The following is a 22667-nucleotide window of genomic DNA, read 5'->3' on the forward strand; positions in this document are numbered from 1 at the left end:
AGTGTATTCCAGACATGGGAAGCTCTCACAGAGAATGCAGATTTACTAAAGGTGCTTTTCCTTAGGGGAACTATACAGTCACCTCTCATGGCAGACCTTGTGGATCTGCTGCCATATGTCTGGGTTTTCTGTTTAACAAAAATATTGAGTGGAGGGGGAGCCAGGCCATTAAGGATCTTGAATACAAGACATGCGTCGGTGTATTGCACAAGATTTTCCCAACTCAAGAGCTCATGCTTTCTAAGGATGTGACAATGATGATGGTTATTGGGCTTCCTATCAAGCACTTTTAGAGCCTGTTTGTAGACAGACTGAATGGGTTTTAATGTTGTACAGCAAGCTTGGGCCCAACTAGTCAAGCAGTATGTTAAGTGGGGGAGTATCATAGATTTGAAGTACAGTTTTGCTACCTCTGTAGTCAAACAATTTCGTATAAATCGGAAATTAGCTAGGTTGAATTTGGTTATTTGAATGACCTTTTTCACATGCTTTTTAAAAGAGAGGTTGGAATCAAGTATGATGCCAAGGTACTTAAAATCGGATACCACCTGGAGCTTCTCCCCTGACACATAGACATCTGGCTCAGTAGCATCTGTTGCCCTCTTTGTGAAGAACATGCAAACAGTTTTTTTCACATTGAGATGCAAACACGAGTCACTGAGCCACTTTGTAACCTGGACCATTACAGTAGTGAGTTCTTGTGCAGCTTGTTGTTTGCTCTTTGCATGCACATATATCACTGTATCATCTGCATACATTTGAACTTCAGACCCAGTACAGACAGAAGGCAGATCATTAATGTACAGGCTGAACAGGAGGGGCCCCAGTATTGACCCTTGGGGCACGCCCACATCATAGCTACGAGTGGGCGACAGCTCATTGCTCACTCTGACACACTGAGTTCTGCCTTCAAGGTATGATTTCATCCATCTCAAGGCATCAGGGGAAAAGTTGAACTTGGAAAATTTTGTGATGAGAATCTCATGGTTAACAATATCAAAAGCCTTCCTTAGGTCCAGAAACACAGCCCCAACAGCACCCCCTTTGTCCATCTTGGACTTCACATTTTCCAGAAGAAAGCAGTTGGCCGTTTCTGTGGAGTGTTTCGCTCTGAAGCCAATGTTTACATACTGTATTACTAACTTCATATGTACAGTATGTACTGTATTCTACATTGCTCGTCTTAATATTTAGATATTTCTAAATTCCATTATTTTACTTTTAGGTGTGTGTATTGTTGTTAATTCTTAGATATTACTGCACTGTTGGAGCTAGGAACATAAGCATTTCACTACACCCGCAATAACATCTGCTAAATATGTGTATGTGACCAATATAACATTTGATTTGATATCTCTTTCTCTCCCTCTCTATCCCCGACATGCTTTCTCCTACGTTCCCTCTTCTCTCTTTCTCTCCCTCTCTATCCCCGACATGCTTTCTCCTACGTTCCCTCTTATCTCTTTCTCTCCCTCTCTATCCCCGACATGCTTTCTCCTATGTTCCCTCTATCTCTTTCTCTCCCTCTCTATCCCCGACATGCTTTCTCCTATGTTCCCTCTATCTCTTTCTCTCTTCTCTCCCTCTCTATCCCCTATCTCTGCTTCCCTCTCTCCTATGTTCCCTACATTCCCTCTCTCTTTTCTCTCCCTCTCTATCCCCGTTCATGCTTTCTCCTACCCCGACATGCTTCCCTCTTCCCTCTATCTCTTTCTCTCCCTCTCTATCCCCATGCTTTCTCCTACATGCTTTCTCCCTCTCTATCCCGTTCCCTCCTATCTCTTTCTCTCCCCCCCGACATCTCTATCCCCCTCGACATGCTTTCTCCTACGTTTCCCTCTATCTCTTTCTCTCCCTCTCTATCCCCGACATGCTTTCTCCTACGTTCCCTCTATCTCTTTTCTCTCCCTCTCTATCCCCGACATGCTTTCTCCTACGTTCCTCCCTCTCTATCTCTTTCTCTCTCTTTCCTCCCCCGACATGCTCTATCCCTCTTTCTCTCCCTCTCTATCCCCGACATGCTTTCTCCTACATTCCCTCTTCTCTCTTTCTCTCCCTCTCTATCCCCGACATGCTTTCTCCTACATTCCCTCTTCTCTCTTTCTCTCCCTCTCTATCCCTGACATGCTTTCTCCTACGTTCCCTCTCTCTTTCTCTCCCTCTCTATCCCTGACATGCTTTCTCCTACGTTCCCTCTCTCTTTCTCTCCCCCATCACATATTTTCTGTCCTTCACTCTATTTCTCTCAACATGTCTACTTTTCTCTCTTTCCCCCCCAAAGCGTCATGTCATCATATTGCAGGACGACAGACTCTTTGTCAGGGTTGTGGAGGGTTAGTGTGAGCCAGCATGTCTGTGTTCTTACCACTCTACAGACCGTAGAGGTCTACAGACTGGGGACAAGGCCAGTGTTGTGCTACAGACCGTAGAGGTCTACAGACTGGGGACAAGGCCAGTGTTGTGCTACAACCCCCAGATCTGTGTCCTTAATTCAATAAATGAATCTGGAGGAGAGAAAAGGTTATTTGTGTCACGGATGTTTTGCATAGAGCCTAACGTGTGTTCTGGACATGTGACTCCGGTCGATAGACTACATAGTTCACTCAACTCCAACCCTCCAACACACACACGTAGAAACGTGTACACACACACACACACAGCACTGTTGAGGGAAGTATATAGAGATGGAGCCACACCCAGTGTTGTGATATGGGGAAATCCTATATTTTAATAGTGACAATGTGTAGCAACACCCAGTGTTGTGAGATGGGGAAATCCTATATTTTATAGTAACAGTGTGGAGACAGCAGGGTGTCAGTGACAACAGTTTCATGGCTGCAGTGCAAGAGTGGGGGTACAAGTGTGTGTGTGTGTGTGTGTGTGTGTGTGTGTGTGTGTGTCCATTAGGTCATCGTTGTCATGCAGCCAAACACTGACATCAACACTGACTTTCAGAAAGCCCAGTTCAGCCAAGAAAGAGTTGATGCAAGAGATACAATCCGTCGCTAGTATACAACTAATATACAACTAGTATACAACTAGTATACAGCTAATGTACAACGTGTGTACATGTGCCCAGAAACACTTCAGGTTGTGCATTCAATTCAGGTTAAAGGTTGACACCTTGCATGGTCACACTATAGCATATCCTCCTGTCTTGTACACACTCTCTGCCTCAAACACACATTCAAAGAAACACAACACCCACACACCTCCCATCCATTGCACCACTTCTTTAACACTGGTGTAAACGGGTCCATCTTTCATCACCCTCCAGCTCAGCTTCCTCTCTGAAGCAGGGGCGGCAGGTAGCCTAGTGGTTAGAGTGGAGGGGCAGCAGGTAGCCTAGTGGTTAGAGTGGAGGGACAACAGGGAGCCTAGTGGTTAGAGTGTAGGGGGGGCAGGGAGCCTAGTGGTTAGAGTGGAGGGGCGGCAGGTAGCCTAGTGGTTAGAGTGTTGGGCCAGTAACCAAAAGTTTGCTGGATCGAATCCCGAGCTGACGAGGTAAAAATATATCGTTCTGCCCCTGAACAAAGCAGTTAACCCACTGTTCCCCGGTAGGCCGTCATTGTAAACAAGTATTTGTTCTTAACTGACTTGCCTAGTTTAAACAAAAATGTAAAATCTGCATTGGCAATTTTATTTCATAAAGTCTGCTCTCAACTCAACAAGCACTCCTCCCATTGGTCATGTTATTTACTACAGGTAGCCTAGTGGTTATAGGGTAGGGGCGGCAGGTAGCCTAGTGGTTAGAGGGTAGGGGCGGCAGGTAGCCTAGTGGTTAGAGGGTAGGGGCGGCAGGTAGCCTAGTGGTTAGAGGGTAGGGCGGCAGGTAGCCTAGTGGTTAGAGGGTAGGGGCGGCAGGTAGCCTAGTGGTTAGAGGGTAGGGGCGGCAGGTAGCCTAGTGGTTAGAGGGTAGGGGCGGCAGGTAGCCTAGTGGTTAGAGGGTAGGGGCGGCAGGTAGCCTAGTGGTTAGAGGGTAGGGGCGGCAGGTAGCCTAGTGGTTAGAGGGTTGGGGTGGCAGGTAGCCTAGTGGTTAGAGGGTTGGGGCGGCAGGTAGCCTAGTGGTTAGAGGGTTGGGCCAGTAACCGAAAGGTTTCTGGATCGAATCCCCGAGCTGGAAAGGTACAAATCTGTCATTCAGCCAGTTTCCCAGGCGCCAAAGATGTGGATGTCAATTTAAGGCAGCCCCCCGCGCCTCCTCTGTACAACCCCCTTTCCCTACTAGCTAAAGTCTGTTCTCAACTCAAAAAGCACTCCTCCTTCCACTACTTTCCTGTACAGTAATTAACCCACTTAAGGGGCATCTGGGACTACATACCATAATGCACAGCATACACTAACTGTAAGGAATGCCACGTCGGATCTACTACAGGTCTCACAGCCTGCCCTGCTGTAAACCTGTCCTGCTGTAAACCTGTCCTGCTGTAAACCTGTCCTGCTGTAAACCTGTCCTGCTGTAAACCTGTTGTAAACCTGTCCTGCTGTAAACCTGTCCTGCTGTAAACCTGTCCTGCTGTAAACCTGTCCTACTGTAAACCTGTCCTGCTGTAAACCTGTCCTGCTGTAAACCCGCTGTAAACCTGTCCTGCTGTAAACCTGTCCTGCTGTAAACCTGCTGTAAACCTGTCCTGCTGTAAACCTGTCCTGCTGTAAACCTGTCCTGCTGTAAACCTGCCCTGCTGTAAACCTGTCCTGCTGTAAACCTGTCCTGCTGTAAACCTGTCCTGCTGTAAACCTGTCCTACTGTAAACCTGTCCTGCTGTAAACCTGTCCTGCTGTAAACCTGTCCTGCTGTAAACCTGCCCTGCTGTAAACCTGTTGTAAACCTGTCCTGTTGTAAACCTGTCCTGCTGTAAACCTGTCCTGCTGTAAACCTGTCCTACTGTAAACCTGTCCTGCTGTAAACCTGTCCTACTGTAAACCTGTCCTGCTGTAAACCTGTCCTGCTGTAAACCTGTCCTACTGTAAACCTGTCCTGCTGTAAACCTGTCCTGCTGTAAACCTGTCCTACTGTAAACCTGTCCTGCTGTAAACCTGTCCTACTGTAAACCTGTCCTACTGTAAACCTGTCCTGCTGTAAACCTGCCACCCGTCTTGCTGTAAACCTGTCCTGCTGTAAACCCGTCTTACAATATTGTGTTTACATTTTTCTTGTTTCTTGAACCAGCAAAGTGAGATGTGAGATAAAAGCTTTTAACAGGCCTGTCTTAAGGAAATCACCTCCGAACACAAAATGTGTGTGGTAGTCCTTTTCTGGCAATTTGACCTAAACCAACACTCTACTAACATACAGTAGAAGTGAAGGTTAGGTTGGATTTAGGGGGGGATAGCAAGGCACACACCTGCAAGTGTTTAGTTTATAGTCTACAAAGACCTTCATTACATATGACTTGGTTTCATATGTGTCAATGTACACATGGTATAACTTTTCAGTTCAGCGTTTCCATAGCATACCTACCTAAGCTATTCTACACTGGTGAGCCTTGAGTTGGAGGAGGTAGATGGCCTGCTACTGTATGTATGTATCCGTGTATTGCAACTTGAGCTGCACTCTCCTTCATATCTGTCATGGCTGGCTTTTGTTCTCCCCTTCGGACACGGGACACAAAACTTCACGATTCGGCCCCTGTACGTGCGGGGGTGTGCGGGGTGCAGGGACAGACGCGACCGGTCCTTAATGACCTACTATTACCATAAGCTGCCGATTTCCCCCATCCCTAGGGGCGAGCCACCCCGAGTTCAATATCCCATCTGTCGCAGAGCAAAAGGGGGAGAGTGGGGCTAGTCCTCTCTGGCCGTACGTGTTTTTTTTTCCTGAGCTAACTGCAAACTTCCAGACAGAGAGAGCGCTGGGCGGAGAGAAATAGTTGCGTCTCGTTTTACAGCGAAGAGAGAGAAGGAGATACAGAAAAACAGTGAAGGGGACAGATTTTAAAGCGCAGTCTTCCCTCGGCGCACTTGCTTATAAAACACGATTAGCTCTCTATATTATAGTTGCCTGCCAGCACCGTGGTGCAAAACTGCAGATGCACGCATTCAAACAAGATCCGCTCTGTTTCTGAGCCGAACAGGACATGCAGGCACAGGCAGTTTGACTAGCGAGAGTTTTGAAAGAGGGAGGAGGACGGAAGGAAGCAAAGAGGGAAGAGGAGGAGAAAAGAGCCGGAGAAAAGTTTGAAAGGATACGCGAGACCGGAGACGTTGCCGGTTGGTCACCGTGAAGAAAGGCTATTCAAAGCTGGTATCGCGGGGAAAATCTATCCTCGGATAAACAGACGAGGGTCTGTCGTTGGCCGCTGCCGGGTGGGGAGAGGGATTGTATTGATATTCGGCAGCTGCCGGGAACGCGCCTGATTCCGTTTGCTGTTTGGGGAATAGATGCGCTGGGAAGCCACGATGCGGAGCGATCCCATTTTGTTCGCTTCCAGGGGTGAGTGTCTATTTTAACGTTATCATGCGCTTTGTTTCAGTGGCGCCAACAACTGGCCACTGAAATTATTGATATGTATCTGAAAAATATATTTACAATCACCCCTTGATAGCCTGTTGGTTTTAAAATGGAACAGTTCAATAGGCAACACGCTCCCTGGAAGTGAAAAGCAGCGGATAGGGGGAATTGATTATATCTTGTCACGACAATGAATGGTTTATAACAATGTATATCCTAATAGTAACAATGCATTCTTGTTTATCATTATCGTCCTGCATTGTAAAATGTCATTTCAGCTTTGCTACATATTAAGTCGTCTAATGAATACAGTTCTTTATACAGTTCTGTTTCTTCTCATAATTGAGACACGGAGAGAGACACACAGGGGGTTGCTGAGAGCTGGAGGCTGGAAAGACTGCTGGCCACCGCCGGCTCCTGAAAGTGTCGTTGGGATCATGGTTTTGTTGTCCATGGAATTACTTTTGCGACTGTAGTAGCCTAGCAGGTTGCAACCTGAGCCTTCCCCGTCCTTTACCCTCCCTCAAGCCAACTACACTGATGAATACAGCCCTTACGGCGTCCAGGCAGTCCCGCAGGATAATCACTGGGTTATGCTCTAGCTGGGCGCAGCTGCCGCCCACTGACTCTGGACGAAGTGACCGCTGACACATTTTATCCAGGGAAGCGCACTTGGGGTGCTTTATTGGACATGCGTTTTACGGGCTCAGCGATTTGGGGGCATTACCTTTGCTAGTGTACCACCAGTTAATTAGGGCAACATTCGTTTCTATAGCAGCCGTGGAATGCTTATGTTTATGTACCAGTCTTATTTGAAATCAAAGTTAGTGTCATATTAAGATTGCTTTACACTAATCAAGCTCTTTTTGTATCATATTACTTTACACACATTATTGCGGGGTGATACTCAAAGGTTGCCATGGTGTTACAACACATGTGTTACATAGGACCACATACTTAAGGTCAACCAAGAGGTCATTTTAAGATTTTCCCCGAGGTCAATAACATAGTCGTGGTTTGACAACACCAAGTGGCTCCATATCTCTTGTTTGTCTGCAGGAGACTGAATCCTTACAATAACACAGCCTGGCTCCAGCGTTAGCCTCTTCCAGCCTACTTGGGTTGGCAGCTGCGTGGTATCAGGGAGCTCCGCGACGTATTCCGGCTTCACATGTGGTGGCGTTCCCGACAGAACTATTGTGTAGTAACGCTGTAATCTCAAATCCACGCCACGTGAGAATGTGACAAGTGTGTTTTGGCTGGAGGGCTGGGACAGCTAGGGTGTTTTTAGCTTTTTGTATTGCGATCAGCCTACTCACCAGTGGGGGTACTAGCAGCAGGCAACTAGCTTGGCACTTAGAAATAAATACATTTCTTTCAGCAAGTCCCTGTTTATAAACCCTTACGAGGTGTCGTTTGAGAGCAATACGAATGGAGTGTTAATGTGTTTATTGCTGTTTATTATTGTATTCCCCTCGGTCGGAAACCCTCAGACGACGTGGCATTAATTTGCACCGCGTTGGGTGCCTGTGATGTGGGCATGGTGTCAGTGATTTAGCCCCCTTCGTTGGTTGGCCCATTTGGTTCTGGTTTTAGGGGAAAGGGATACCCCACCCAGCACCCCAATGATGATGGATTTTTAAAGGCTTTCACGTGTCAGAAAATCCATCGGGACCACCTTTCAACAGCAGGAAAACCCGATCCAACGAAGAGGAGAAGAGAGATTACTTTATTTTTATAATCGCTCACCAAAGTCAATCATTGAACTTGCATTCAGTCACAGAGAGTTTAATTCCAACACTAATTGGAGACCTTTAGCCCCTCTCCCTCGTCTGTTAATAGCCTTATGCACATTGGAAAACCAATGTGACGAAGAGCCATTATGTGACCGACCGCCTTGATTCAGATTTATATGAGACTTGTGTCATACAGTGTAACTGTCATTCAGTATGACTGTCATATGGTGTGGCCATCATATAGTGTAACTGCGCCCTTATCCAATACAAATCCAAGACCCTTTTACTTGATGTAACATTGGCTTTGCATGGCCATCTGATATAATCTCCAAATGCACACAGTATGAGTCATTATAAAAGACTACTTCTGCCACTCTTTGGTAATATCCTCGGGGCAATAACAACTACAAGTGTTGTTGATCATTTCTCATTAACCTCTAGCCTGATGTAATAGGCTTAGCAGCCTACATAAAAGGATGAGCCAGTTTGCTAGTTTGTCTGTCTGGGGCAAAGATTTCAGATGAAGGTGGTCTGGATGGAGGATGGAACTACCCGAGTTACAGGGTTAGGGTGGGTTCTGTCTCAGCAAAAAAAAAAAGTGGGGTCGTGGATTTAGGGAGGGGCACAAGGGTGGCTTTTGGAAAAAAAGCAACAACATGGCTGAAAATGGAAGTGATGGGAGAAGAAAGGGTGGTTGTGGTCTGTGTTTGGGTGGAGTCTAATGGGAATAAACTCGTCAAAGACTGTCTGGTTAGGAGCTGTCAATCAAAGGGCAAGTGGCTTGAATCTTAATGTCACAGTAGATAACTTGGCATTGGGCCAATACATGGATGGCTCTATCTTTACCACAAATTTTAAGTATGAGATGGGAACCAGAATGGTCATCTCATCTGCCTCCTATCCTCTTTGGCTTTCTTTCTTTATTGGTTGAATGCAATTGGCTGGTGACTTTACAACAGTCCAGGATGGAATGCCATCCTTCCTGCACCACCAAGTCTCCCTCATCCTTCCTGCACCACCAAGTCTCCTCCATCCTTCCATTCCTCCAAGAGAGATGAGTCCAACCGAAATCCAGAGCCTCTAACCACTATCCTCCTCTACTTTCCTTACTCCAGCCCCCTCTTTGTGGTTTGGTTTCAGATTGAGTGCTTTGTAATTATCCTCTTACACATAATGGAGGAGTTTCACTCTCTCTGTCTCTTTCTGTCTGTCTCTTTTTGTCTCTTGCTCCCCTACTTCCCTCTCTCTCCCCTCTTTCTGTTCCCCGTCTCTCTCTCTCTGAACTACAGAATCCAACTTCCCATCTCTCAGATGAGGTTTTGAGCAGTAGATCAGTCGATCAGTCTGACTCAGATGTTTGTGGTTTGGCCATAGAGATAGATAGAGGACTAATCTTTATAGCTGCGCTATTATAGCGTCTGACAGTATGCGCAGCGCCATTGAGGATACAACTCATAGGAATGCCCACTCAGTTGACTTATTTGACTACTTTAAAATGGCGGAAGCACGGTGGAGCGCCCTCAATGGCGCTGCCCATGCTAAAATAGCCTTCTGGCCACTAGAGGTCTCTATCATTCTCTATAGGTTTGGCACTGATGAGATGATATAAACCACGGTGATGTTCCCTTGTCATACCCTGTGGAACACAGACAGAGCCCTGGTAATTACAGACCACGATAGAGAACGCTCTCATCATACACTAACGCCTCCACTGTTCTTCTCATCTTACAGTACATGTGTATGCTTCTCAGCGGAAAGGACTCAACAGCAAGAGTGGTTTATTAAAGGTTTATTGCGTTTTTATGACCATTGTTTGATATGATGTTGAGCCTTTTGATTGTGGTGTTTGTGGCCTGCAGGCCCGAATTTGGTCTTCAGAGTATATGTGCTTATTCATGTATAAATATGATGCAGAGCTGTCACGAGAGTCATGGTTGTTCTACCCATTTAAATCTGATTGCTGTGGAATATTGTAATCTACTGAAATAGTCCCCAGGTTAACTCTTCTGGGTCAAACAGGGGCCCCAGAGAGAGAGAGAGAGAGAGAGAGTTCCAGAGGCACAATGAAGGTGGCGTGTTTCCCCGCTCTGGACACCGCGAGATCGGCTTCCTCTCTCTGAGCGTGGGTGTGGACTGCCTGGAGGAAATGTGCCGACTCAGACCCAGGAGTAAGGCACTCAGTTTACCCAGACCGAGGGAGGAAGGGAGAGAGGAAAGGAGCCTGGAAGGAGGGAGGGAGAGAGAAAGGGAAGTGCCAACCCAATCCAAACAGACTAGGGCACGGTTTCCCGATAGCGATGGAATTTAGGTTTAGGAGTGTTTTAACAATGCCTCTTTCCTACAACGGCCGAAGATGTAACATGTGTTTCCCAAAACACAAGGCAGAGAATGGTCGCTAAGTCCGTCGTTAGAGCATGTGTCGATACTGGGAGGATCGAAAGATGGGGAGCACTGCTCTCGGATCAGTTTCTCCATTCAAATATTTCCTTAACATTAGTATTATTTCACAGTACTGACGACGGATCAGCTTCTAGAGAGATATTAACACCTATGGCTGCAAATATGGAGGCGGCTTATTGTAATACTTACCTAATACAAATGCACAATACTACAGACTTGGCACATCATTGTGCATGTTAGGCGACACATCATGAAATATATTGAGACAAATTACAGACACTAACCAACAATGCACCTCAGCCACGCTCAAGGTCCTAAACGATATCATAACCATCATTGATAAAATATAATACTGTGCAGCTGTATTCATCGACCTGGCCAAGGCTTTCAACTCTGTCAATCACCGCATTCTTATCGGCAGACTCAACAGCATTGGTTTCTCAAATGAATGCCTCACCTGGTTCACCAACTACTTCTCAGACAGAGTTCAGTGTGTCAAATCGGAGGGCCTGTTGTCTGGTCCTCTGACAGTCTCTATGGGGGTGCCACAGGGTTCAAATCTCGAGCCGACTCTTTTCTCTGTATACATCAATGATTTTGCTCTTGCTGCTGGTGATTCTCTGATCCACCTCTACGCAGACGACACCATTCTGTATACTTCTGGCCCTTCTTTGGACACTGTGTTAACAAACCTCCAGACGAGCTTCAATGCCATACAACTCTCCTTCCTTGGCCTCCAACTGCTCTTAAATGCAAGGAAAACTAAATGCATGCTCTTCAACCGAATGCTGCCCCTACCTGCCCGCCTGTCCAACATCACTACTCTGGATGGCTCTGACTTAGAATACGTGGATAACTACAAATACCTAGGTGTCTGGTTAGACTGTAAACTCTCCTTCCAGACTCACATTAAGCATCTCCAATCCAAAATTAAATCTAGAATCGGCTTCCTATTTCACAACAAAGCATCCTTCACTCATGCTGCCAAACATAAAACTGACTATCCTACCGATCCTTGACTTCGGCGATGTCATTTACAGAATAGCCTCCAACACTCTACTCAGCAAATTGGATGTAGTCTATCACAGTGCCATCTGTTTTGTCACCAAAGCCCCATATACTACCCACCACTGCGACCTGTATGCTCTCGTTGGCTGGCCCTCGCTTCATATTCATCGCCAAACCCACTGGCTCCAGGTCATCTATAAGTCTTTGTTAGGTAAGCCCCGCCTTATCTCAGCTCACTGGTCATCATAACAGCACCCACCCGTAGCACGCGCTCCAGCAGGTATATTTCACTGGTCACCCCCAAAGCCAATTCCTCCTTTGGCAGCCTTTCCTTCCAATTCTCTGCTGCCAATGGCTGGAACGAACTGCAAAAATCACTGAAACTGGAGACTCATATCTCCCTCACATAATTTATGCATCAGTTGTCAGAGCAGCTCACACGTCATTGCACCTGTACACAGCCCATCTGTAAATAGTCCACCCAACTACCTCATCCCCATATTGTTATTTATTTTGCACCCCAGTATCTCTACTTGCACGTTCATCTTCTGCACATCTATCACTCCAGTGCTGAATTGCTAAATTGTAATTATTTTGCCACTATGCCCTATTTATTGCCTTAACTCCCTTATCTTACTTCATTTACACACACTGTATATAGACTTTGCTATTGTGTTATTGACTGTACGTTTGTTTATTCTATGTGTAACTCTGTGTTGTTGTTTTATGTGTCGCACTGCTTTGCTTTATCTTGGCCAGGTCACAGTTGTAAATGAGAACTTGTTCTCAACTAGCCTACCTGGTTAAATAAAGGTGTTCTCAACTGGCCTACCTGGTTAAATAAAGGTGTTCTCAACTAGTCTACCTGGTTAAATAAAGGTGAAAGAAAAACAAGTAGAAAAATAGAACTCAATTGATGGAACGTCACATTTATTTCAATATGATTGAAACAGGCCTACCGTTTTAGATTTTAATGCAGTCTTCTCGGGTTTTTCATTTAAAGCATATTTTTATAGCCTACATTGCGTGTTTGTATCAATTGCAAAGACACTGGTAACTTTGTATTTCTAGTCAACTGTGTTCTGAATTTATCAGCGATAACAGAGAGACGGATAAACCATGTGATTCTGTTTAGCGGGGATCTTCTGTGTATAAAGTGAGGGCAAAAAATGCATCTAACGACGCACTTAGCTGATCTACGAGTGGCCTGGGGCACGGGTTATATTACGAGCGTTTTCAAGTGCAACGTTAAAAATGATGGTTTGGGAAGCAGCTTGGAGATTTAATGATGCTCCTGTGAAGGTTCTAACGATGAACTTAGCCTTAAGATGCTTTTGGGAAACCGGGCCCAGGGCAGAAGGAGAAGGGGGGGGGGGGGGGTCATCTGGAAGAGCCAGGCTGTCGTGTTTGTGTGTGTTGGGGTTGAAAATAAGGAGCCAGCGATGCCCTGTTGTGTGGTGGCGACTGGCGCGAGGGGGGTAACCATGATGATGCCAGACCATAAACCACGCCAATTAACGTCACCACCGTCCAAGTTCTTCCCACAGAGCAACATATTATGTGGTTGTACCCTATATCCCACAATTACACTTTATATACAGCATTAGCTGATTGAGATTGACGTTCTATGGAATAGTGAACTCAAGCATACCTGCACTGCACACAAACTATGTCTAGTGGGTCATGGGTGCAGTGCACATATAAACAGCCTGTCATTGGTCCAGGTCTGGAGTATCTCATGCCCATTAGCTCAGTCAACACATGGAGTCCGGGCGGGATCCATCATCGTACATCAAAGTGGAGCAGCAGACTACTGCTTGGTACTTTGAAATGAGCCAAGAACTCCAGTGCTCCCTCAGAAGCTTGGCTCAGGTTTCTCAAACAGATTTGTCAGATTACACAACCTTTATGATCTAACCTACATGATATATGGTTTAGATTAGTAGTTGTAGTACCCATTAGAGACTGGTTATAGGATGGATGATGATGGTGCTCTCTCTAATTTATCTAAAAACACCCACTTTTCTTCCTGTGCTTTGAGGGGTTTCGTTGAGTTGTGCATACAGATGTAGGATCTTTAATTTGACCACTTTATCACAATAGGAAAATAATCCTGCAGTAACAGAACATGTGAATTATTGTGTGGATTATTATGAATGGACATTTTTAGAACCTTGAATACTACAAGTTTGCTTTTGCTGATGTGCAGGACATATCCTGAAACAACATGGTGGTCAAATTAAGATCCTACATCTGTAGGTAGGTTGCCTATCACTTAGTGTGTCTTAATAAAGTAGTGGCACGTTGTTATGGGAAATGCCGTCTCTAAGGTGAGAGATAAAAACATCAGATTTTATTTTCTTGCCCTGAGTTTGTGGGTGTGTATTTGTGCATTTATCAGTCTCGGTCTGTCTCTTATTTATAAATGGTGTCTGTCTGTAGCACACACGTCTGTTGTGTTTAGTCTGGGGACGTGACAGCCTTTCAAGTCAGGACCAGCTCTTAAACATACCCGCACCGCCTAGGGCCTATCATCAAAGTCACAGGAGAAGGTAGAGCAGTGTTTAAGGACCTGTCAGACATCACACAAACAACTGATAGACAGACAGACAGACACTAAAGAAAGTATGGTGGGCGGGTGTTTACAGTCAGTCCATTTTAAATTAGGGCACTGCAACATTTAATTTTAAAAAGAAGACTGGTGTTTATGTCAGTGAAAGTAGACGGTCTCAAGTTCAACTGTAGATTCAGGCCCAAACAAGACCTTGTCCGACGTTGACCTGGAACCGAACACGTTGACCTGGAACCGAACACGTTCACCTGGAACCGAACACGTTGACCTGGAACCGAACACGTTCACCTGGAACCGAACACGTTCACCTGGAACCGAACACGTTGACCTGGAACCGAACACGTTCACCTGGAACCGAACACGTTCACCCACCTGGAACCGAACACGTTGACCTGGAACCGAACACGTTGACCTGGAACCGAACACGTTCACCTAGAACCAAACATGTCAACCCTCTGGCCCCCGTGATCTTCTTCACAACCCTTTACCTCTCTTGCTTGGTCCAAGAATCATGACTGACTGCCCCCCGAGCTGAGACATTCTCCTGTAGGTTCTAGGTGTGTTCACATCTTGACTCAAGAGGGGGTTTAGTGTTTCTGGAAGGCCCAGCCAGAAGCTATCTTTTGGCATCGGAGCCTGTTGACATGGGGAGTTGTGTTTAGTGTAGAGTGCTGTGTTGGCGAGAGAGGGGGAGAAAGAGAGAGGGGGGGGCGAGGGAGGGAGAGAGGGGGAGCAAGAGAGAGAGATGGGAGCGAGGGAGGGAGAGAGGGGGCGGGGGGTGAGCGAGGGAGAGAGTGAGTGGGTGGTTTGTTTGCGTGGTTTACTGTTTTAGTTCATAGCCCTAAAGGATTGTTTGGGGGTGGTCCTCTTCACTCCACACCACCTACTTCTAATTCCCTGAAGCCATCTGGGATTTTAATGCATATTGTTGCTCCCCTAACACGCGTTTTGACCACCCCTGTTGGAAGTCGGCTAAACCATTCAGTCTTTCTCTATCCAAAGGCATGAGCTCACCAATACAATACAAAACTCTGAAGACTCCTGGCTACAACACGTGTTCAGTAAGACAGGCTGGAACCCATGTATGCTGTCATGCACTTTTTTGTTGTTGTTGCCATTTACACAACTGGTCCAAGACTGCTGTAATGACGTTGTCCAGCATGACTAATAGTTGGTCTGGGGTTTGGAAAAGTGATCAAAAATCTGTTTCTAAAGGGCAGAAAGTAACCAACGACTATTTTAGCCTGATATTGAGGTGCTTGTTTAGTCCTAGGTTATGCCCTATGACTCTCTCTCCTTCTCTCCTCTCTCTTTTTCTCTCTCTCTCTCTCTCTGTCTGTCTGGCTTTGTCTCCCCCCTCTATATCCCTCTCTCCCCCCCTGTCCTCTACCTCTCTCTCCCTCCTGGCCTTTACCTCTCTCTCTCTCCTGGCCTCTCCCTCTCTCTCCCTCCTGTCCTCTACCTCTCTCTCCCTCCTGGTCTCTACCTCTCTCTCCCCCCTGGCCTCTACCTCTCACTCCCTCCTGGCCTCTACCTCTCCCTCCTGGCCTCTACTTCTCTCTCCCCCTGGTCTCTACCTCTCTCCCCCTGTCCTCTACCTCTCTCTCCCTCCTGGCCTTTACCTCTCTCTCCCCCTGGTCTCTACCTCTCCCCCTGGCCTCTACCTCTCTCTCCCCCTGGCCTCTACCTCTCTCTCCCTCCTGGCCTTTACCTCTCTCCCCCCTGTCCTCTACCTCTCTCTCCCTCCTGGCCTTTACCTCTCTCTCCCCCTGTCCTCTACCTCTCCCCCTGGCCTCTACCTCTCTCTCCCTCCTGGCCTCTACCTCTCTCTCCCTCCTGGCCTCTACCTCTCTCTCCCTCCTGGTCTCTACCTCTCTCTCCCCCTGGCCTCTACCTCTCTCTCCCCTGGCCTCTACCTCTCTCTCCCCTGGACTCTACCTCTCTCTCCCCTGGCCTCTACCTCTCTCTCCCTCCTGGCCTCTACCTCCCTCTCCCCCCTGGCCTCTACCTCTCTCTCCCTCCTGGTCTCTATCTCTCTCCCTCCTGGCCTCTACCTCTCTCTCCCTCCTGGCCTCTACCTCTCTCTCCCCCCTGGCCTCTACTTCTCTCTCCCTCCTGGCCTCTACCTCTCTCTCCCCCCTGGCATTTACCTCTCTCATAGGATAATACGATTAAAACAGGAATGTGTGAAAGTTGCTCTTTGTATCGAGAGAGGGAGAGACTCCCAGTATTGTCTGTGGCTCAGAGTGAAATATGAGCGTGTGTTTTAACCTCATAAATGTCAAATTAAATCAAATGTCTCTCCCAGACAACGGTATGCACCAATCTCCATGCCAGACAGCGGTATGCACCAATCTCCATGCCAGACAACGGTATGCACCAATCTCCATCCAAGACAACGGTATGCACCAATCTCCATCCCAGACAACGGTATGCACCAATCTCCATCCAAGACAACGGTATGCACCAATCTCCATCCAAGACAACGGTATGCACCAATCTCCATCCAAGACAACGGTATGCACCAATCTCCATGCCAGACAGCGGTATGCACCAATCTCCATCCAAGACAACGGTATGCACCAATCTCCATCCAAGACAACGGTATGCACCAATCTCCATCCAAGACAACGGTATGCACCAATCTCCATCCAAGACAACGGTATGCACCAATCTCCATGCCAGACAACTGATCAAAAGTTTGGGCCACCTTCCTCAAACTATACATCACTATCATTCATTGAAGCCAAAGGGGGTCCTTCAGGCTTTTACAGGGCCGACTAGATAATATATCATTGCAGGTGTCTGGCAAAAACAATGCGTACTGTATTTTTGTGAATTGAGACTATGCCCAAAACACTATGTGCTGTTGTGCTAAGAACATTCCGAAGCGTTTCATTGGCTGTCCCGTCAGGTTGCCTATAGTTACGTTATAATTTACTATGACATACTGGGCTGGGACGATACCAGTATTGCAAATACTCGTTGGTTTTGTGGCAAGGAAACAAAACACAAAGCAGATTTAACTTTAGGAAAACAGCCCTAAATGTTAGAAACAAACATCGTTATGTTGTCATCTGGAGTCACATGTATTTTCTAAGCTCTAACAGACATTATTGGTCATACAGCAGGTTGGTCTGCATGTTTTTATTTTTGTTATGGGAAAAATATTGCGATACTGGTGTCGTCCTGGACCTAATGAAATAATGCATAACTCGATAGTACACTACATGACCAAAAGTATGTGGACACCTGCTTGTCTAACATTTCATTCCAAAATCATGGGTATTAATATGGAATTGATCCCCCCTCCCCCCTTTGCTGCTACACTCTTCTGGGAAAGCTTTCCACTAGATGCTGGAACATTGCTGCTATAACAGCCTCCACTCTTCTGGGAAGGCTTTCCACTAGATGCTGGAACATTGCTGCTATAACAGCCTCCACTCTTCTGGGAAGGCTTTCCACTAGATGTTGGAACATTGCTGCTATAACAGCCTCCACTCTTCTGGGAAGGCTTTCCACTAGATGCTGGAACATTGCTGCTATAACAGCCTCCACTCTTCTGGGAAGGCTTTCCACTAGATGTTGGAACATTGCTGCTATAACAGCCTCCACTCTTCTGGGAAGGCTTTCCACTAGATGTTGGAACATTGCTGCTATAACAGCCTCCACTCTTCTGGGAAGGCTTTCCACTAGATGCTGGAACATTGCTGCTATAACAGCCTCCACTCTTCTGGGAAGGCTTTCCACTAGATGCTGGAACATTGCTGCTATAACAGCCTCCACTCTTCTGGGAAGGCTTTCCACTAGATGTTGGAACATTGCTGCTATAACAGCCTCCACTCTTCTGGGAAGGCTTTCCACTAGATGTTGGAACATTGCTGCTATAACAGCCTCCACTCTTCTGGGAAGGCTTTCCACTAGATGTTGGAACATTGCTGCTATAACAGCCTCCACTCTTCTGGGGAGGCTTTCCACTAGATGTTGGAACATTGCTGCTATAACAGCCTCCACTCTTCTGGGAAGGCTTTCCACTAGATGTTGGAACATTGCTGCTATAACAGCCTCCACTCTTCTGGGAAGGCTTTCCACTAGATGTTGGAACATTGCTGCTATAACAGCCTCCACTCTTCTGGGAAGGCTTTCCACTAGATGCTGGAACGTTGCTGCTATAACAGCCTCCACTCTTCTGGGAAGGCTTTCCACTAGATGCTGGAACATTGCTGCTATAACAGCTTCCACTCTTCTGGGAAGGCTTTCCACTAGATGTTGGAACATTGCTGCTATAACAGCCTCCACTCTTCTGGGAAGGCTTTCCACTAGATGCTGGAACATTGCTGCTATAACAGCCTCCACTCTTCTGGGAAGGCTTTCCACTAGATGCTGGAACATTGCTGCTATAACAGCTTCCACTCTTCTGGGAAGGCTTTCCACTAGATGTTGGAACATTGCTGCTATAACAGCCTCCACTCTTCTGGGAAGGCTTTCCACTAGATGTTGGAACATTGCTGCTATAACAGCCTCCACTCTTCTGGGAAGGCTTGTTGGAACATTGCTGCGGGGACTTGCTTCCATTCAGCCACAAGAGCATTATAGAGGTAGGGCACTGATGTAGGGCGATTAGGCCTGGTGCACAGTCGACGTTCCAGTTCATCCCAAAGGTGTTCGATGGGGTTGAGGTCAGGGCTCTGCGCAGGACAGTCAAGTTCTTCCACACCGATTTCTGTATGGACCTCGCTTTATGCACGGGGGCATACATTTGAAGGGGTGTCCACATACTGTTGTATGTATGTGTGTGTGTGTGTATCAAAATATACCTCCCCAACACCACTATAGTTCCTTAACTAAACTGATTTAATGGAATCATCCAAAATACACCGGCATTGTCTGTGAGGAATTCTGATGTTGCAGGTGGTAGACGATACAGATAGTTCCATCATGAGTGTGTGTGTGTGTTTTGTGTTTCTTGTCTTCGTGGGGTTCTGGTGAATTCTCTGCAGAACTAACCACAGATAGGACCTATGATTATATGATGAGCTAACCAACTACAACTTGTAAGGTCATGTCAACAGCGGAGACTGTGCCTGCCAACCTCAGCAATTACATAATCTCATGTTTATGACAGGCTCTACTGGAACTCAAAGGGCTGAACTATGGAAGATATAGGGGTGTTCTTTATCTACAGCCTGGTTCTGTATTGATGTGCAGCGCATAACACCTTCAAAGCACCCCTACAAACTCAATGTGAAGCAATCCGTAACATTTCCTGAGAGAACCATACCCTTTTTTCACTCCCAGTGAGAGAGATACACACACACACACACACCCTTACCTAAACCTTCAGCTATGCATTTATATGGGCTGTGCCTATTGTTTTGCTGCTGTATGAAGAGGGGTGAAGGTGTATTTTCCCAGAGCTATAAATCAGCGTTGACGGCAGGGAGGGAGATTCCTCAGGTGTTGTACCAGTGCCAGCCTGGGTTTACCCTTCCATCTGTATCTAACACTGGGTTTACCTTTCCATCTGTATCTAACCCTGGGTTTACCTTTCCATCTGTATCTAACACTGGGTTTACCTTTCCATCTGTATCTAACACTGGGTTTACCTTTCCATCTGTATCTAACCCTGTGTTTACCTTTCCATCTGTATCTAACACTGGGTTTACCTTTCCATCTGCATCTAACACTGGGTTTACCTTTCCATCTGTATCTAACACTGGGTTTACCTCTCCATCTGTATCTAACACTGGGTTTACCTTTCCATCTGTATCTAACCCTGGGTTTACCTTTCCATCTGTATCTAACCCTGGGTTTACCTTTCCATCTGTATCTAACACTGGGTTTACCTTTCCATCTGTATCCAACACTAGGTTTACCTTTCCATCTGTATCTAACACTGGGTTTATCTTTCCATCGGTATCTAACACTGGGTTTACCTTTCCATCTGTATCTAACACTGGGTTTACCTTTCCATCTGTATCTAACACTAGGTTTACCTTTCCATATGTATCTAACACTAGGTTTACCTTTCCATCTGTATCTAACACTGGGTTTACCTTTCCTTCTGTATCTAACACTGGGTTTACCCTCCATCTGTATCTAACACTGGGTTTACCTTTCCATCTGTATCTAACACTGGGTTTACCTTTCCATCTGTATCTAACACCGGGTTTACCTTTCCATCTGTATCTAACACTGGGTTTACCTTTCCATCTGTATCTAACACCGGGTTTACCTTTCCATCTGTATCTAACACTGGGTTTACCTTTCCATCTGTATCTAACACTGGGTTTACCTTTCCATCTGTATCTAACCATGTGTTTACCTTTCCATCTGTATCTAACCCCGTGTTTACCTTTCCATCTGTATCTAGCCATGTGTTTACCTTTCCATCTGTATCTAACCCTGTGTTTACCTTTCCATCTGTATCTAACCCTGTGTTTACCTTTCCATCTGTATCTAACCCTGTGTTTACCTTTCCATCTGTATCTAACACTAGGTTTACCTTTCCACCTGTATCTAACCCTGTGTTTACCTTTCCATCTGTATCTAACCCGGTGTTTACCTTTCCATCTGTATCTAACCCGGTGTTTACCTTTCCGTCTGTATCTAACACTGGGTTTACCTTTCCGTCTGTATCTAACCCTGGGTTTACCTTTCCATCTGTATCTAACACTGGGTTTACCCTTCCATCTGTATCTAACACTAGGTTTACCTTTCCATCTGTATCTAACCCTGTGTTTACCTTTCCATCTGTATCTAACCCGGTGTTTACCTTTCCATCTGTATCTAACCCGGTGTTTACCTTTCCATCTGTATCTAACCCGGTGTTTACCTTTCCATCTGTATCTAACCCTGTGTTTACCTTTCCATCTGTATCTAACCCTGTGTTTACCTTTCCATCTGTATCTAACACTGGGTTTACCTTTCCATCTGTATCTAACACTGGGTTTACCTTTCCATCTGTATCTAACCCTGGGTTTACCTTTCCATCTGTATCTAACCCTGTGTTTACCTTTCCATCTGTATCTAACCCTGTGGATGTCTTACAGAAGGTTTCTGCATAACAACTGAGGTGTTCTTTTGTTTCCTCAGACAGGAAGGAGGCTGTTGTAACTGTATTACCATTATTGTTGAACTCGATGATGTCATTCATACACATAACTTAGTGCCTATCCATAACTAAGACATTGCCATCAACCCCTGATGATGTCTAACATTCTAACACTGTGTTTTTTTGTCTCTTTGAAGCCATGGAGGAGTTGGTGTGTGAGCTGCGTCTGTTCCTGGACCTGCTGGACAGGGAGTATCTGAGCGCTGGGGTCAGGGAGAAGAAGATGCTCATCTCCAACATCCTTCACAGGGTCCTCGCCGCTAAAGGTTACAACCGCAGCTATTATCAAATACAGTGGTATCTGTCGCATGCTTCGTAAACAACAGGCTGACAATGAGGCGCTTACTTACAGGACCGTTCCCAAAAAATGTAGAGAGAAAAAATAATAGTCAAATAATAATAATGACACACGGAATAAATCCACAATGAGTAACGATAATTTGGCTGTACACACGAGGTGCCAGTACTGAGTCAATGTGCAGTGTTACGAGGTAGTTGAGGTACACACAGTATGTACATATACTGTAGGTAGGGATAAAGTGACTGTAACATTATCTTGCATACAACCTTTACACAATCTCACATCTCCTACATCTTCCACACAATCCTCAACATTAAAGACCACAACCTTCACCATCATACAACCTTTACACAATCTCACATCTCCTACATCTTCCACACGATCCTCAACATTAAACACCACAACCTTCACAATCATACAACCTTTACACAATCTCACATCTCCTACATCTTCCACACGATCCTCAACATTAAAGACCACAACCTTCACCATCACACAACCTTTACACAATCTCACATCTCCTACATCTTCCACACGACCCTCAACATTAAAGACCACAACCTTCACCATCACACAACCTTTACACAATCTCACATCTCCTACATCTTCCACACAATCCTCAACATTAAAGACCACAACCTTCACCATCAGACAACCTTTACACAATCTCACATCTCCTACATCTTCCACACGACCCTCAACATTAAAGACCACAACCTTCACCATCACACAACCTTTACACAATCTCACTCCACTCTCACCCGGACCAACAGCCATTTCATACCCTCAATCCACATACTCTACCTCATTGCCATTATCATCATACCTAATACATGCCATTGCATTTTATGTTTGTTGATTGTAATTCGATCTCTCTGTCTTCCTCTCTCAGAGCCCTCGTTCAAGTCAGAGGACCACAGCAGCCTTTCTGCACCCCCTCAGATGCCACTCCCTGAGATCCCACACCCCTGGCTCGTAAGACCACCTCACACACCATCGCTCTCTCTCTCTCTCTCTCTCTCTCTGACCTATGACATCACACCCCTGGCTCGTAAGACCACCTCACACACCATCGCTCTCTCTCT

The 22667-nt window shown here is 46.1% G+C and overlaps 1 protein-coding gene across 3 annotated transcripts in view; it reads left to right on the plus strand.

Annotated features, from left to right (window-relative positions):
• LOC115133867 (actin filament-associated protein 1-like) overlaps window positions 1-22667 on the plus strand; it is a 145496-nt gene that overhangs the window by 48350 nt on the left and 74479 nt on the right. For 2 of the 3 annotated variants that reach the window (XM_065021945.1, XM_065021946.1), the window contains exons 1-3: window positions 5877-6433; window positions 21419-21547; window positions 22475-22557. In XM_065021945.1, coding sequence (XP_064878017.1) covers window positions 6382-6433; window positions 21419-21547; window positions 22475-22557 — 264 coding nt within the window. In that variant the 5' untranslated portion in view covers window positions 5877-6381. Of the gene's footprint in view, window positions 1-5876; window positions 6434-21418; window positions 21548-22474; window positions 22558-22667 lie in introns of those variants that run through there. The other variant, XM_065021947.1, reaches the window with a different exon arrangement.

Source organism: Oncorhynchus nerka, linkage group LG8 (assembly GCF_034236695.1).
Source record: "Oncorhynchus nerka isolate Pitt River linkage group LG8, Oner_Uvic_2.0, whole genome shotgun sequence".
Classification (NCBI taxonomy): domain Eukaryota; kingdom Metazoa; phylum Chordata; class Actinopteri; order Salmoniformes; family Salmonidae; genus Oncorhynchus; species Oncorhynchus nerka.